Source organism: Myxocyprinus asiaticus, chromosome 11 (assembly GCF_019703515.2).
Source record: "Myxocyprinus asiaticus isolate MX2 ecotype Aquarium Trade chromosome 11, UBuf_Myxa_2, whole genome shotgun sequence".
In the NCBI taxonomy this organism is placed as follows: Eukaryota; Metazoa; Chordata; class Actinopteri; order Cypriniformes; family Catostomidae; genus Myxocyprinus; species Myxocyprinus asiaticus.
The window spans coordinates 26,190,156-26,204,080 of record NC_059354.1 but is presented as its reverse complement, the minus strand read 5'-3'; the positions used below and the strand labels follow the sequence as shown (position 1 = coordinate 26,204,080).

The 13,925-nt window shown below is 38.4% G+C and overlaps 1 protein-coding gene across 4 annotated transcripts in view; it reads right to left on the bottom strand.

The window, feature by feature from the left end:
- Window positions 1–13,925, bottom strand: part of LOC127448382 (leucine-rich repeat and calponin homology domain-containing protein 1-like) — a 115,599-nt gene that overhangs the window by 66,577 nt on the left and 35,097 nt on the right. For all 4 annotated transcript variants that reach the window (XM_051710860.1, XM_051710859.1, XM_051710861.1 and 1 more), the window contains one exon: window positions 2,077–2,221. In XM_051710860.1, the coding sequence (XP_051566820.1) occupies window positions 2,077–2,221 (145 nt within the window). The remainder of the gene's footprint in view (window positions 1–2,076; window positions 2,222–13,925) is intronic.

Below are 13,925 nucleotides of genomic sequence, written 5' to 3'. Positions count from 1 at the left end.
ACCCAAATCATGAAACTGAAAACATATACTGCATTGTTGATACATGACCTTATTATTGTAGCGCTGCTGCATACCCAGTATGCTTTGTGGTGTCAATAATAAAACCTGATGTTACAATATATTGCATGTTTAATTAATCGAGGAATATTCAGCTATCACCTTGGAAATTAATATGGTTACACATTATCGGACACAGTGTGTTCTGGTTGTAAACTGCACATTTTGTAAAAGGTGATCCAGGTATTCCATGCGTACAGAAAATTGGCACAATACACATACTGCACACTGCAGAAGTATTATGAGCAGCATTGTATGCTAGCACGCCACGCTAGGCATACTCACACTTTCTCACATTTTCCCAATGCTATCTTAAAGGAATAGTTCACCCAAAAATTAAAATTTGCTGATAATTTACTCACTCTCAGGCCATCCAAGATGTATCTGAGTTTCTTTCTTCATCAAAACAAAATTTAAGATTTTTAGGATTTCATTTCAGGCCTCCTCCTTCAAACAATGCAAGTGAATGTACTCCATTGCATATTTAGGGTGCATCAAAATAATCCACATGACCCAGTCGACAAATAAAGTTGTTCTGAACCCAAATGATTGATTATTTTTAGAAACAAAACAATACTTATATACTTTTTAACTACTTTCGTACATCTCTGTGATGCGCGCTCATGAGAGGAATGACGTAAGCTCGTTGGTAAGGTCACGCGTCACGTGGAGGAGGCAGGAAGCGCGTTATTGTTTACAAGAGAAGGAGCGCTGTACAAAAGTTGAATTGTCTTTGCTGTAGATTTGTATTTGTATAAGTGTATTGTTCAAAATGGTCATTTGGTATCCTGGATGCTTCAACCTTCAGAAACCCCAAAGAAAATGCACGCCGGGAAAAATATAAACTTTTCATCGATTGCCTATACATGATCATGATCGACTGAAGCTCTGGCTTATTGCACTGAACCTGGATATCAGTACACCCCTACATTCTCTCAAATACTGGAGGGTGTGCAGTGAACATCTTACCCCTGAGGATTTCAGACCATCGAAAGAAACAAAGGGTCGATATCTGAATTCATCGGCTGTGCCCGTGCTGTTTTTCCAGCGAACTCAGGTATGTGTGAAAACTTTGTCATTGTCACGCCTCCCTTGGGCTCTGAACCTCCCTCAGTGCTCCGTTCCTCATCACTCGATTTCTAATTCACCACACCTGCACTCAATTCATTCGCTCATCACTGCCTGCATAAATAAGTTTGTGAAGCTTCTCTTCTGTGAGATATCACCTGTACTATTGATCTCACTGTGTAAACCCTGTAAATCCTGTGAATCTCAGTAAACGCTCTCGCACTTGGTTTCACTAACTGCACCTTGTGTGGCTTGAATTCCTGACAGTCATATAGTCTACATATTTCTGCTAAAGAAAAAGCACAAGTAGATAATGCAACGGCATTGCTCCGAAATAAAGTATGGTTATTTACTGCAGTAATGTTTTTTTATTATTATTTGGAAACTATTTTTATTTTATATTGTTTTCAAATTGTTTTGGACTGTTTTGGTTTGTGAACGGTGTTTGGTCTGTGGTCTGTGCAAGTTTCTCTTGTAAACAATGACACGCATCCTGCCTCCTCCTCCTCCACGTGACGCGTGACCTTACCAATGAGCTTACGTCATTCCTCTCATGAGCGTGCGTCAAAGATTTACGGAAGCGAACATTTGTAGTTAAAAGGTATATAAGTATTGTTTTGTTTCTAAAAATAATCGTTTGGGTTCAGAAGAACTTTATATGTCGACTGGAGTCGTGTGGATTATTTTGATGCACCCTAACTATGCATTTTGGACTGTCAAAAAATGGAGTACATTCACTTGAACTGTTTGAAGGAGGAGGCCTGAAATGAAATCCTAAAAATCTTAAATTCTGTTTTGATGAAGAAAGAAACTCAGATACATCTTGGATGGCCTGAGGGTGAGTAAATTATCAGCAAACTTTCATTTTTGGATGAACTATTCCTTTAATGCATTCAAAGACAAGAGACAGAACACAATATCATTCTACACTTTGTGTGTGTGCATCATTACCTGATGTTTAAGCAGGTAAGGGACTGTAGACTGATGATGGTATCTGGGATGCTTTTGATGCAGTTGTGATAGAGGTTCAGCATTTCCAGGGAGACCAGGTGGCACACCTCTGATGGGATTTCAATCAGTCGATTCTTCGACAGGTCTAACAGAGAAATACAGTTCAGTTCTCACACCAGTGCTTCAAAATCAACAGAGCAGTTTCTATGCAAATAGCACAACTTCACATTCCATGTAATGTTGCGTCTGTTATTGTAGTTCCTCTAACTAAACACAAGACGGCACTTTCAGAACTATAGATATCATTATACAGGAGCATTTTAGCAAAAGCAAGTGTGTGTGTGTGTGTGTGTGTGTGTGTGTGTGAGTGAAGGAGGTGATCCCAAGGTTAAGTACTCTTCCTGAACACACACACAAACACACATTCTCTCTCTCCGTTCAAAAGCCATAATAGGCAGTGCCAGAGCGAAGTTAGCAATTCACATGCCTAAAGATGAAGTCATTGTTTAAAAGATGACATATGACAAGTGTGTGTAGTGAGCGCACTAGTTTGGAGACAAAATATGACAAAACCTCCTTTGGGAGCATTCTGGGAAGTCCTCAAGTGGAAAAATCGATCCATAATAAAAAAAATAAAAATACAAATATTTTGGTGGTAGGGTAAGCCTAGAAATTATAATTAGATTTAAATAAAACAACATAAGACATCTAAGGTACTTCCCCATTTAGATGCAATCACTGTGTTTGTGTATGAAGGTTTAACCACAAGATGATTGTATTATGTGTTCTTTATTTTGCAAATGATTCAGACAAAATTAATGAAGCTGAGTAGCATGTGCATGAGCATGTGTTTGTGACATATCTTGCTACTTAGTCCTGGTATGCACGTTTATCTGCATTTGATGTTACTACAAATGACAACTCTAGCAGCGACCTATGGACTGTTGTCACTACGCATTAGTGTTTCCATGGAAACTGTAATCACAACCCTATGAGAGCTAATAGTAAAGGACAATCCATGAGATGCTCACACACACTGTTTCTTTATGCATTAAAACAGGCCTGTCATTAACAATAAGTGACCTTCAGCATATATATAGCCAAACACATTTGACAGACACAAACACACTACCCCAATTTACTACACAGGGTGCTACAAACACTAACCCAAACATGAACTTAACAGGTTTAAAAAACACAATACTAAAACCATAATATACTGAGCAAAGTACTCTGCAAATGGTGCATACACTGATATTCATTCAGATGTTGACCAGATTCTGGATTTCCTCTTAGTTTGTTTCCATGTGTGGACTAGACATGGATGAATGCTGACAAACTGCACAGGTCTAAAAGCTCTAGCCAAACCTTCAGCATTTCAAAGATATGTGTGTGGTAGCAATTTCATTTAGAGTGACCTGAAAAGCTCTAATCTAAGCAAACATGGCAGATAACCTAAATGTGTCTTCTGTGTAGCTGATATAACAACTAATGTGCTAGAGGCAACCATGGGCAAAAGGTCACCAAAATTTTACTAACCCTTCAGTATTTTTTTAATTGTTTTTAATTCGATTACGTAATTCCCAATACTTCATGGTAATGTAGTTCATTTCCATGACGTTAAGTACAGTGTTGTTCTTTGGTTTGTTTGTCCGATTTTCGAATGCTTTTCTTCTTCAAATCCAAGTTTGCAATGTGTGAGTCAACTTGAAGCTGGTTAGTTTGGTTCATGGCTTAAGCTCATTACTCTTTTTATGGGAGAACTTTTTATTTTATTTTATTAAATCTTTATGGGAAAAAGTGAATAGGAAAACAACATCTGGAACCAAGACAGCTGAAAAGGTGGGTGGGCACTGTTGTGCTGTTTAGAGAGACATGTTTTCTTTTCATTATTTTGCTGCACACTGCCTTTTTATCTCATCACATTTAATTCTGACTGCAAGCTCACAACTCAGGTAAAATAGAATTTATTTAGCTATAGATTCAACATGATGTAAAGCAGTGCAGGAAACACTGACACATACATATATACTTCAGGCAAATGTGTTTACAATTTACAGTACATGGACAAATGCACAGATTCACACCCAGAAAAAGAGAGAGACATCAGACAGAACACAGAGCATAAAACACTAGAATATGCCCACATGATGAGCTACAGTATGTTGCCTGAAGAAAAACTGTTCTGACATCTGATTTGTTTTTCACATGCATTCCCACAGTCAAAACCTCTCCACAAACTCCTGGTGACACCTGGGAGAAAAACAGTAGTTCTGATCAGAGTGCCAGTAATACAACAGCAGTGTTTCCCACAGTATTTTGTGAAAATGTGGTGGGTGGACCTCGGACTCTCTAGGGGGGTCCCCCCTAAGAAAATATTTTACATTTTAAAGTTAAATGCATCAATCTGGTGCACTTTGAGAGCAGAATTAAGAGGCTAGATCTATGAAGAACTTTGTGCTCTTGTAAACAATTTTGTGCTCTAGTAGTAATTTAATCATAAACACACTGGTTGTATAGATATGAATGGTGATGACACGGCAAAAAAGTCACACCCACAAAGCATAAACGAGACAGAGTTTAACGCAGTTCACATATGGTCAAAACACAAAATCGACTAGAGCATACATTTGAGCCAGGGCTCTACATAAAGTACTGTCATGTGCTTGTCCTCCGGACAAGTAAATTGGTCATTCACATTCATTCCAAGTAAAAAAGTTACTTGTCCGGAGAGAAAAAATGACATTTAAGTTACACGTTCAAGTAACAATTTATGTTGTATATTTTTCTAAAATTATGACCGATGCCCAACCTAACAGTGTACCTATGCAACCAACTCAATTCTCTGCGACAGAAATGTAAACTGCAATGGGTAGGATGCTATTGTCATATGGTAATTATTTTATGTCATGTATGGTAGTCAAATACAGAAAAGCCTCCATTGCCACCATTAACAGCAGGGATGCTCATAGTTCTATGGAATGAGATCTACTTTTTCATCATGTTATTGCAGCAAGATCTACCATGTACAATAAAGTCTATACATTATCACAATGGCAAAATTTCAGTAGTCGGTAGTGAAATTTGATGATTCTCAATACCAGCTTTAATACCACAACAGATAATAACATGTAAATTATGAAAGAATGGTTTCAAGTTATTATTCAAGACTAGTAAACAGTCAGTAATAACATAACAATACAAAACAGCAATGAATAGAAATAGATTAAAAATAATAAAACAAAAAATACAAATTAAGAAAATTCAGTGCTTTTTTAACAGCTTTAAAAGTTTTTAACAGCTGTAGGCTATCAAGTATTCAAGGAAACATTCAGAATGAAATGCAACAAAACTACTGCTGGTCTTCACTATATGATTATAATACATTAATACTTTTTAAAGCTACTAAATTTATTAAGTCAAGAGCAGCGAGTATTTTCTTGTTTTCTTGTTATGGCTGTTTGATTATTATAATGACACACTAGACAGCAGCAGGTCTATTAGATTACATTTATACTTACAAGTTCGACATTTGAATACAAATCCACTTTTTTCTCTGCTGTTTATGTTCACTTTAGACATCACTCTCTGTGTTTACATGAATACCTCACCAAGACGGGCATTTTGGTGGAATTTTGAAATGTATTTGTCCGTTCAGGTGCGCATTAGCGTGAGCATCTTCGGAACACAAGCACACATTCAGCACAAACACATACGCCACCTGTCAATCAAACAGGGCGCAGCTGTTACTAGATTGCTTGCAAATTATAAAAATACATGCTCTTGATTACTTTCAATAGCAGAATAAGAATAAGAATTTTCTAATAAGTGACACAGGCCTAGGCTATCTATAGCTGGTTATTTTTTGTTATTGACGTTTTAATCAGTCTGGTTGTCCGTTCGGGCAAGTAAAATTCTCTTTCACTTGCCCTTCAAGGTGACTGACTGACTGACTGACTGACTGGGAGTGAGAGATGCTTTGCTGAAGCAACAGTGCAAAACACAACATTAGAGATCTTTTATGTTATTATGAGAAGTGTACAAATATTTTTGGTTCACTTGAAACTGTGGCGGGACAAAATAGGTGATTAATGGGAAACACTGCAACAGTAGTGCTAAGCAATGGTAATAAAAAAAGTATTAAAAAAGGGTTAAAAGAGGTTTATAAGGTTTAAATCAGAACCCAATTAATATCTGAACTAGACAACTAACCTAAAACCTACACATAAACTAAAAAACTAATACCTACCACTTTAAAATGAAATTAAAGTGTTTCAATAAGTTTAAATCATAAAAAGACCACTAAATAGAGCATGGGCACACACACACACACACTAACTTATGTTTATATATCATGGTGGGAATCTCAGATTGCATTTTTTTATCATTACTTTAAAACAACAGTAACATAAACTCCAACCCTACTTACACAATTTATCACTTTTACATGCATGGGAAAATAGAAAAATATTAGGGATGGGACAATATATCGAATTTTGATATATCGCAAACCAAAAAAAAAAAAAAAAAATGACGAACCATATCATGGCATAACTCGATATTTCGAAATTTGCAACATTGCTTTCAGTCCATGTGATCATAAATGAAAACAACCCATCAAACATCATAATCTCTTTACCATTTGATTTTACCCCTACTTCGCTTTTTTCTACAGGGTTCACACAAGGTCCTTAAAGTGCTTGAATTTAGCTTTTAGAAATTTAAGTACTGAATACCTGGTTTTGATGAAAAGTGCTTGAGATTAAGGGCGTTTTCACACCTGGCTCGTTTGGAGCATTTGTTTTTCGGAACCTGGCACGTTTTCTCCCTTGATTTAGGCATATATGAACACGGCAATCGCACTCGGATCCGCACCAAAACAATCGGAATGATCACAAACGAAATCTGGAGCAGTTCACTTGTGGTGAGAATGCAAACTGACCCAACGGACCAATGAACCAAACAATATACCTATAAAAACCATGAACATAACTGAGGGATCTTTGGAGAAGACATCTGTAGATCAGCACTTCTCTGTAATTCATCATCAAAATGTAGATATAGCCTTTTGGCAACTATATTAGATATAATTGAACGTTTAAAATAGTAGCTGTTTTATAATTCCTGAGATAATTTTAGTGCGATCATTTCTCTATTGGACAGCGGCAGAACACAGGTAGGACGGCGTTAGCAACTTTTTGGCAACTAAAAAACATTTTTACGTGGCTTTACTCTGCTGTTTGTGTGTGTGTGCATGTGTGTACGTGCGGGAGAGGGATCTGTGAGAACAGGCACGTTTCAATGGAGAAATAATGCAAAAGCAACTAATGATGGATAAAAATAACCATGATGGAAACTTTACTGGCGACGCTTGAAAATTCTCTAAAATTTGTAATGGTTGACAATTTTTTTTACTAGCATATAATTTTAACCGGTATATCAATGGATGAGCTTAATCCTGGAACAGCAAACAAACATAGTGACCAATAAAGGGACAGCTTGCTCACATGTGACTTTTATTGACATAGTTTTGGTCCGTTTTGAAATGTTGCCTTGTGAAAGCGAACGAACCAAGAAGTAAATGCAACATTGTAACAATTTAGTCCCCATTTCGGAACAAAGCAAATGGTCTACAGGTCTGAAAACGCCCTAAAACGGATCGTTTCCTCTGTGTAATGTGTGTCCATAAAGTATGAGGCGACTCCACTTTCATTGAATAATGTTTAATAACATCCTTTCTGTTCATTACACTCAGATAAAAAATAATTCTTTCAAATTAATTTTGAAACAAAACATTAATTTTAATCTGACACAGCATGTATGCGCTAAAGAAACCGAGAGATTCTTGTTGATGTTCTCTGAACCGGAACACTGTGAAATGCACATTGAAACTCTTAGGGTGGGTGGCACCAATAAGGATTAAATTTAAACTTAGATTAAATCAAGGTTTATCTGATAATTCTGTTGCACCAAACTTTAAGCCTTAGTAAATAATCAAGGTTACATTTATTCCATCATTTTGATCCTGGTTTAAATTTTATAGTAAATGTAGTTTAACTTTAATCCTGATGCTCAATTACTTTAAACTCAGATTTAAATTTCAGTTAGGGATTAACTTTAAACTTGCAGCTGTTTGTTTAAATGAAAGAGTTCCTCGAAGAAAATTACAGGACAGACTACACTGTTGAATTTTATGACAATAAGGAATTTTCAAAGAGGTATAGATTCAACAAGGAATCTGTAATAAGATTAAATGAAAAAAATTGGACCTCTGATCAAACATAGCAGTGAAAAAAATGTAGCTATACCACCATTGCTCCAGCTTCTGATAGCCTTATGCTTTTATGCCACTGGTTGTTTCCAGATGGTGGATGGGGACCTCTTTGGAGATCATAAATCAACTGTGAGCAGAATTGTTGGAAGGGTATCAGGGGCAATTCCACTTTTGAAAGATCAATATATAAGATTTGCACCGACAGGAGAAACACCAACTGGTTTTTTGTACAAGAGCTGGTTTTCTAGGAGTTATTGGACTGCACCCACATTGCCATTCAAAACCCTGGTGGAGAAAACAGAGAGCTGTTTCGCAACAGGAAGGACTACTGCTCTATCAATGTACAAATCGTATGTGATGAAAACGCCCAAATCACCAACATTGTAGCTCGATGGCCAGGATCAACACATGACAGCAGGATCTTTGATAACAGCCGCCTGTGTGCTTTTCTTGAAAGCCGTGCATTTCAGCACCACCTGGTAGGCGGTAATGTATACCCCTGTCGTGCCTACCTGATGACACCCCCCCCCCCCCCCCGCCCCCCTGAACCCTATAACACCAGCTGAGAAACGATACAACACCTGTCACATTGCAGCAAGAGGTCTTGTGGGGACAGTGTTCAGTGTTTGGAAAAAAAGATTTCCTTGCATGCAGAACGTGCTTCAAACAAAGGTTGAGACAATATTGATGGTCGCTGTTGCAGTGGCAGTATTATGTAATTTTGGGGAAAAAATGGAGATGAGCTACCACAGGAGTCTGAAGAAGATCACCCAAATGAGGATGAACAGGAGTGTAGTGCTGCCACTGCAAATGCAAATGCTGTCTGGAGAACTCTAGTCGAGAATCATTTTACTGTGTAATTTATGTGTGTAATGTGACATTATAAGAGGTCAAATAAGTATTAAAAAAAAAAAACGATGCATATCACTCTGTCCCTAGAGCAGCTTTGGGACTCTCTGATCACTGTCTGGTTCATCTTCTTCCAACCTACAGGCAGATACTTAAATCAGCTAAACCTATAGAAAGGACTGCAAAGAGATGGACCAATGAAGCAGAGCTGGAACGACAAGCCTGATTTGACTGCACTGATTGGACTTATTTAACGTTCAACAATGACAAACCATGGTTTACAGGAAAACTCAGACAGCTTCATCATGCCAAAGAGGATGCTTACAGAAGCAGGGGTACAATCTTGTATAATCAGGCCAAAAACACACTAAGGAAATTAAAGTGGCTAAAAGAAGCTAATCTGAGAAGCTAAAAAACAAGTTTTCAGCTAACAACCCTGCATCAGTGTGGAGAGGCCTGAAAGACATTACTAACTTCAAGACACCATCCTCCAACACTCTAGGGAACCAACAACTGGCTGACGACTTGAATGTGTTTTACTGTGGATTTGAAAAACCCAGTCTCACACCCCACACCCGCTCTGACCTTCACTTCACACAAACATCAACATCTCCTGCAATTTGCTTATAGAGCAAACAGATCTGTGGATGATGCAGTCAACATGGGATTGCATCATATCCTGCAACATCTGGACAGACCAGGGACATATGCAAGGATCCTTTTTGTGGACTTCAGTTCGGTTTTCAACACCATCATCCCAACTCTCCTATGGAATAAATTAACCCAGCTCTCTGTTCCTACGTCTATCTGTCAGTGGATCACTAGCTTTCTGACGGACAGACAGCAGCTAGTGAGACTGGGGAATTTATCAGAATTTATCAGGTAGACTCGCAGACTTGAGTGAAATATAAGACGACATTTATTTGACGAATATAAAACAGAAATGTAATGTCTATTTTTGGCTTAAGCCCCATCTGGCGGTCTGAAGAAGTTGTACTCCGAACCGTCATATCCTGCCAGAGATAGGAGGCAGGGGCGAAGAGCCTACCCCCATGCAGGATGGGACTCGACTGATGATGGTGGGGTGGTGGAGGTTGCCGTGTTAGCACACTGAAACAGCAATGTGATAGATTGTGAGCAAACTTATAAAGCAATGGCTTACATGTGATTGGCTAAGAGTTACCTAGCTAATGGTACGATGATGAACAGCTGCTAGTCTTCCCGCTAGAACTATGCTGCGCTTACATTTCCAGCACATGTACAATCAGCACTGGTGCCAGGGATGTGTGCTCTCCCCACTACTCTTCTCCCTGTATATCAACGACTGCACTGCCAAGGACCCCTCTTTCAAGCTCCTGTGTTTGTAGACGACACTACTGTCATCGGCCTCATCCAAGATGACGATGAGTCTGCATACAGAAGGGAGGTTGAATGGCTGGCTCACTGGTGCAGTCATAACAACCTGGAGCTAAACACGCTCAAAAAAGTGGAAATGATTGTGGACATCCCAACACTGATCCTGCTCACCATTCTAAACAGCACTGTGGTAGCAGTGGAGTCATTCAGGTTCCTGGGCACTACCATATCACAGGACCTGAAGTGGGAGACCCACATTGACACCATTGTGAAAAAGGCCAAGCAGAGGTTGTACTTCCTTCGCCAGTTGAGGACGTTCAACCTGCCACAGGCACTGCTAATCCAGTTCTACTCAGCAGTCACTGAGTCTGTCCTCTGCACTTCAATAACTGTCTGATTTGGTTCAGCTATGAAAACAGATATCAGAAGACTACAAAGGACAGTTCGGACTGCTGAGTTGATTATTGGTTGCCCCTTGGCATCCCTTCAAGAACTGTACACAATCAGAGTGAGGAAAAGGGCTGGTAAAATCACTCTGGACCCCACTCACCCAACCCACTACCTTTTTGAACTGTTGCCTTCTGGCCGACGCTACAGAGCACTGAGCACCAGAACTGTCAGGCACAAGAACAGTTTTTTTCCTTCAGGCTATCCATCTCATGAACAGTTAAAACTATACTATAATTACGTGCAATACACAGCCTAGTCAGTTATATTATTTAACATATCCTACCTCTTCTGCATTACATTCCTTTGCACGGTATATAACAGATTTGCATTTGTACATACTATATGTATATTTTTGTCTTATTGTGTATTTCTATATATACTAATATTTCTATTCGCTTTTTATTTTTATTCTTTGTGTGTGTGTGTGTACATGTTTATACTACATTGTGGGGCCAAATGTCCCCACAAGTATAGTAAAACCTGAGATCACCTACACTGTTGGGACCAGCCAGCGGTCCCCACGAGGGAAATGGCTTATTAAACATACTAAACGATGTTTTTTTGAAAATGTAAAAATGCAAAAAGGTTTCTAATTTAAATTCTAATATTAATACATTAATGTAACAATTCAATCAAAATAACATTCAAATACAGTTGTACTGTTTAATAAATAAATATTTAAACAAAATATTGTTTGACCACTGTTACTACAAATGTAAATTCTCAAATTAGACATTAACTTCTCTAAATTTCATTAAAAACAATTTGAACTGGTTCTTGCACTCTGCAAAGTTTGTCTTTTTGAAGTTGCAGTATTTCCCTTTGAAGAATAAGCACTTCTCTCAGTATATTTGCATTGTCGATCTGTATTATATTCTTCTCTTTCTCTAATTGCAGTTATTCAAAATGAAAGTCGGTTTTTGGCATTTTGCTCTTTGAGAGGCCTGGATGCTGAGCAGCTCCATTGCTGGCGCATTTAGTAGTGGTGGTGTGAGCGCAGGGAACTGACTCGCTGACACGTACAGTTGTGCCGTGCACACAGGAAACAGACTCTGCATCTTCATTATTTGTATCTAAAAGAAAAATACAAATGATTTATAAAGTGATCATAGCATTATCAAGCCAAGTCTAAGTTATGTGTACCATTTCCAACTTGAAATGTAGGAACTTACTTTTGTAGGTCGGTGCTGGTGGGTCTGGCTGGTCGCGATGGCATCATAGTCAAATGGGTTGCATAAGGGAGATATTTGTTGCGGGATCATCTGGATGATTTTCTGAGACAACTGATCCATTACACCTGCTGGTGGACCTCCTCCCATGAGAAAAGTTTCTCTCCTCTTTAGGGCAGTGTCTTTTTTCACTTTCGCTTTTAAGTTTTTCCAGCTGGCTTTCAAGTTCATCATATCTCGCTTGTCTTTGATACCCACAGATGCATTAAAGCCGGTGCTTAGCTGGACCCACGCATCTTCTTTTTTCTTACGGTGACATTATCTGTCCTCTTGTCTTCAATCATGGTCCCATACGGTTCCATTAATTGATACAATATTTTTTTTCTCGTGGCTTTTGAAATTAGGACTTCTTATGCGCAGCTGCTACATTTCATAAAGCTTTCTTTGATCAGCCTGCTTTTATGTCACTGATCTGTCTAGGTAGCGGTTATTAACGATTGAAAAATATTTGACATTTTACATTATTTTACCTACATGAGCTTCTTTTCACAGAGCATTTGGTTGTTAATTCAGGAAATTAAACAGTAATATTGTTGCTTTATTTACAGTTGAAGTCAGAAGTTTACATACACTTAGGTTGAGGTCATTAAAACTCATTTTTTAACCACTCTACTGATTTCATATTAGCAAACTATTGTTTTGGCAAGTCGTTTAGGACTTCTACTTTGTGCATGACACAAGTAATTTTTCCAACAATTGTTTACAGACAGATTGTTTCTCTTTTAATTGATTATATCACAAGTCCAGTGGGTCAGAAGTTTACATTCACTAAGTTAACTGTGCCTTTAAGCAGCTTTGAAAATTCCAGAAAATGATGTAACGCCTTTAGGCAATTAGCCAATTAGCTTCTGATAGGCTAATTGGCTAATTGGAGTCAATTGGAGGTGTACATGTGGATGTATTTTAAGGCCTACCTTCAAACTCAGTGCCTCTTTGCTTGACATCATGGGAAAATCAAAAGAAATCAGCCAAGACCTCAGAAAAAAAAATAAAAAATAATAATTGTCTAGTCAAGTTTGGTTCATTTTTGGGAGCAATTTCCAAATGGCTTAAGGTACCACGTTCATCTGTACAAACAACAGTATGCAAGTATAAACACCATGGGAAGATGCAGCCATCATACTGCTCAGGAAGGAGATGCATTCTGTCTCCTAGAGATGAACTAAGTTTGGTGCGAAAAGTGCAAATCAATCCCAGAACAACAGCAAAGGACCTTCTGAAGATGCTGGAGGAAACAGGTAGACAAGTATCTATATACACAGTAAAACGAGTACTATATCGACATAACCTGAAAGGATGCTCAGCAAAGAAGTAGCCACTGCTCCAAAACCACCATAAAAAAGCCAGACTACAGTTTGCAAGTGCATATGGGGACAAATAACTTTTTGGAGAAATTTCCTCTGGTCTGATGAAACAAAAATTGAACTTTTTGGCCATAATGACCATCATTATGTTTGGAGGAAAAAGGGTGAGGCTTGCAAGCCGAAGAACACCATCCCAACCATGAAGCATGGGGGTGGCAGCATCATGTTGTGGGGGTGCTTTGCTGTAGGAGGGACTGGTGCACTTCACAAAATAGATGGCATCATGAGGAAGGAAAATTTTGTGGATATATTGACGCAACATCTCAAGATATCAGCCATGAAGTTAAAGTTCGGTCTAACCCCTAGCATACCTCCAAAGTTGTGGCA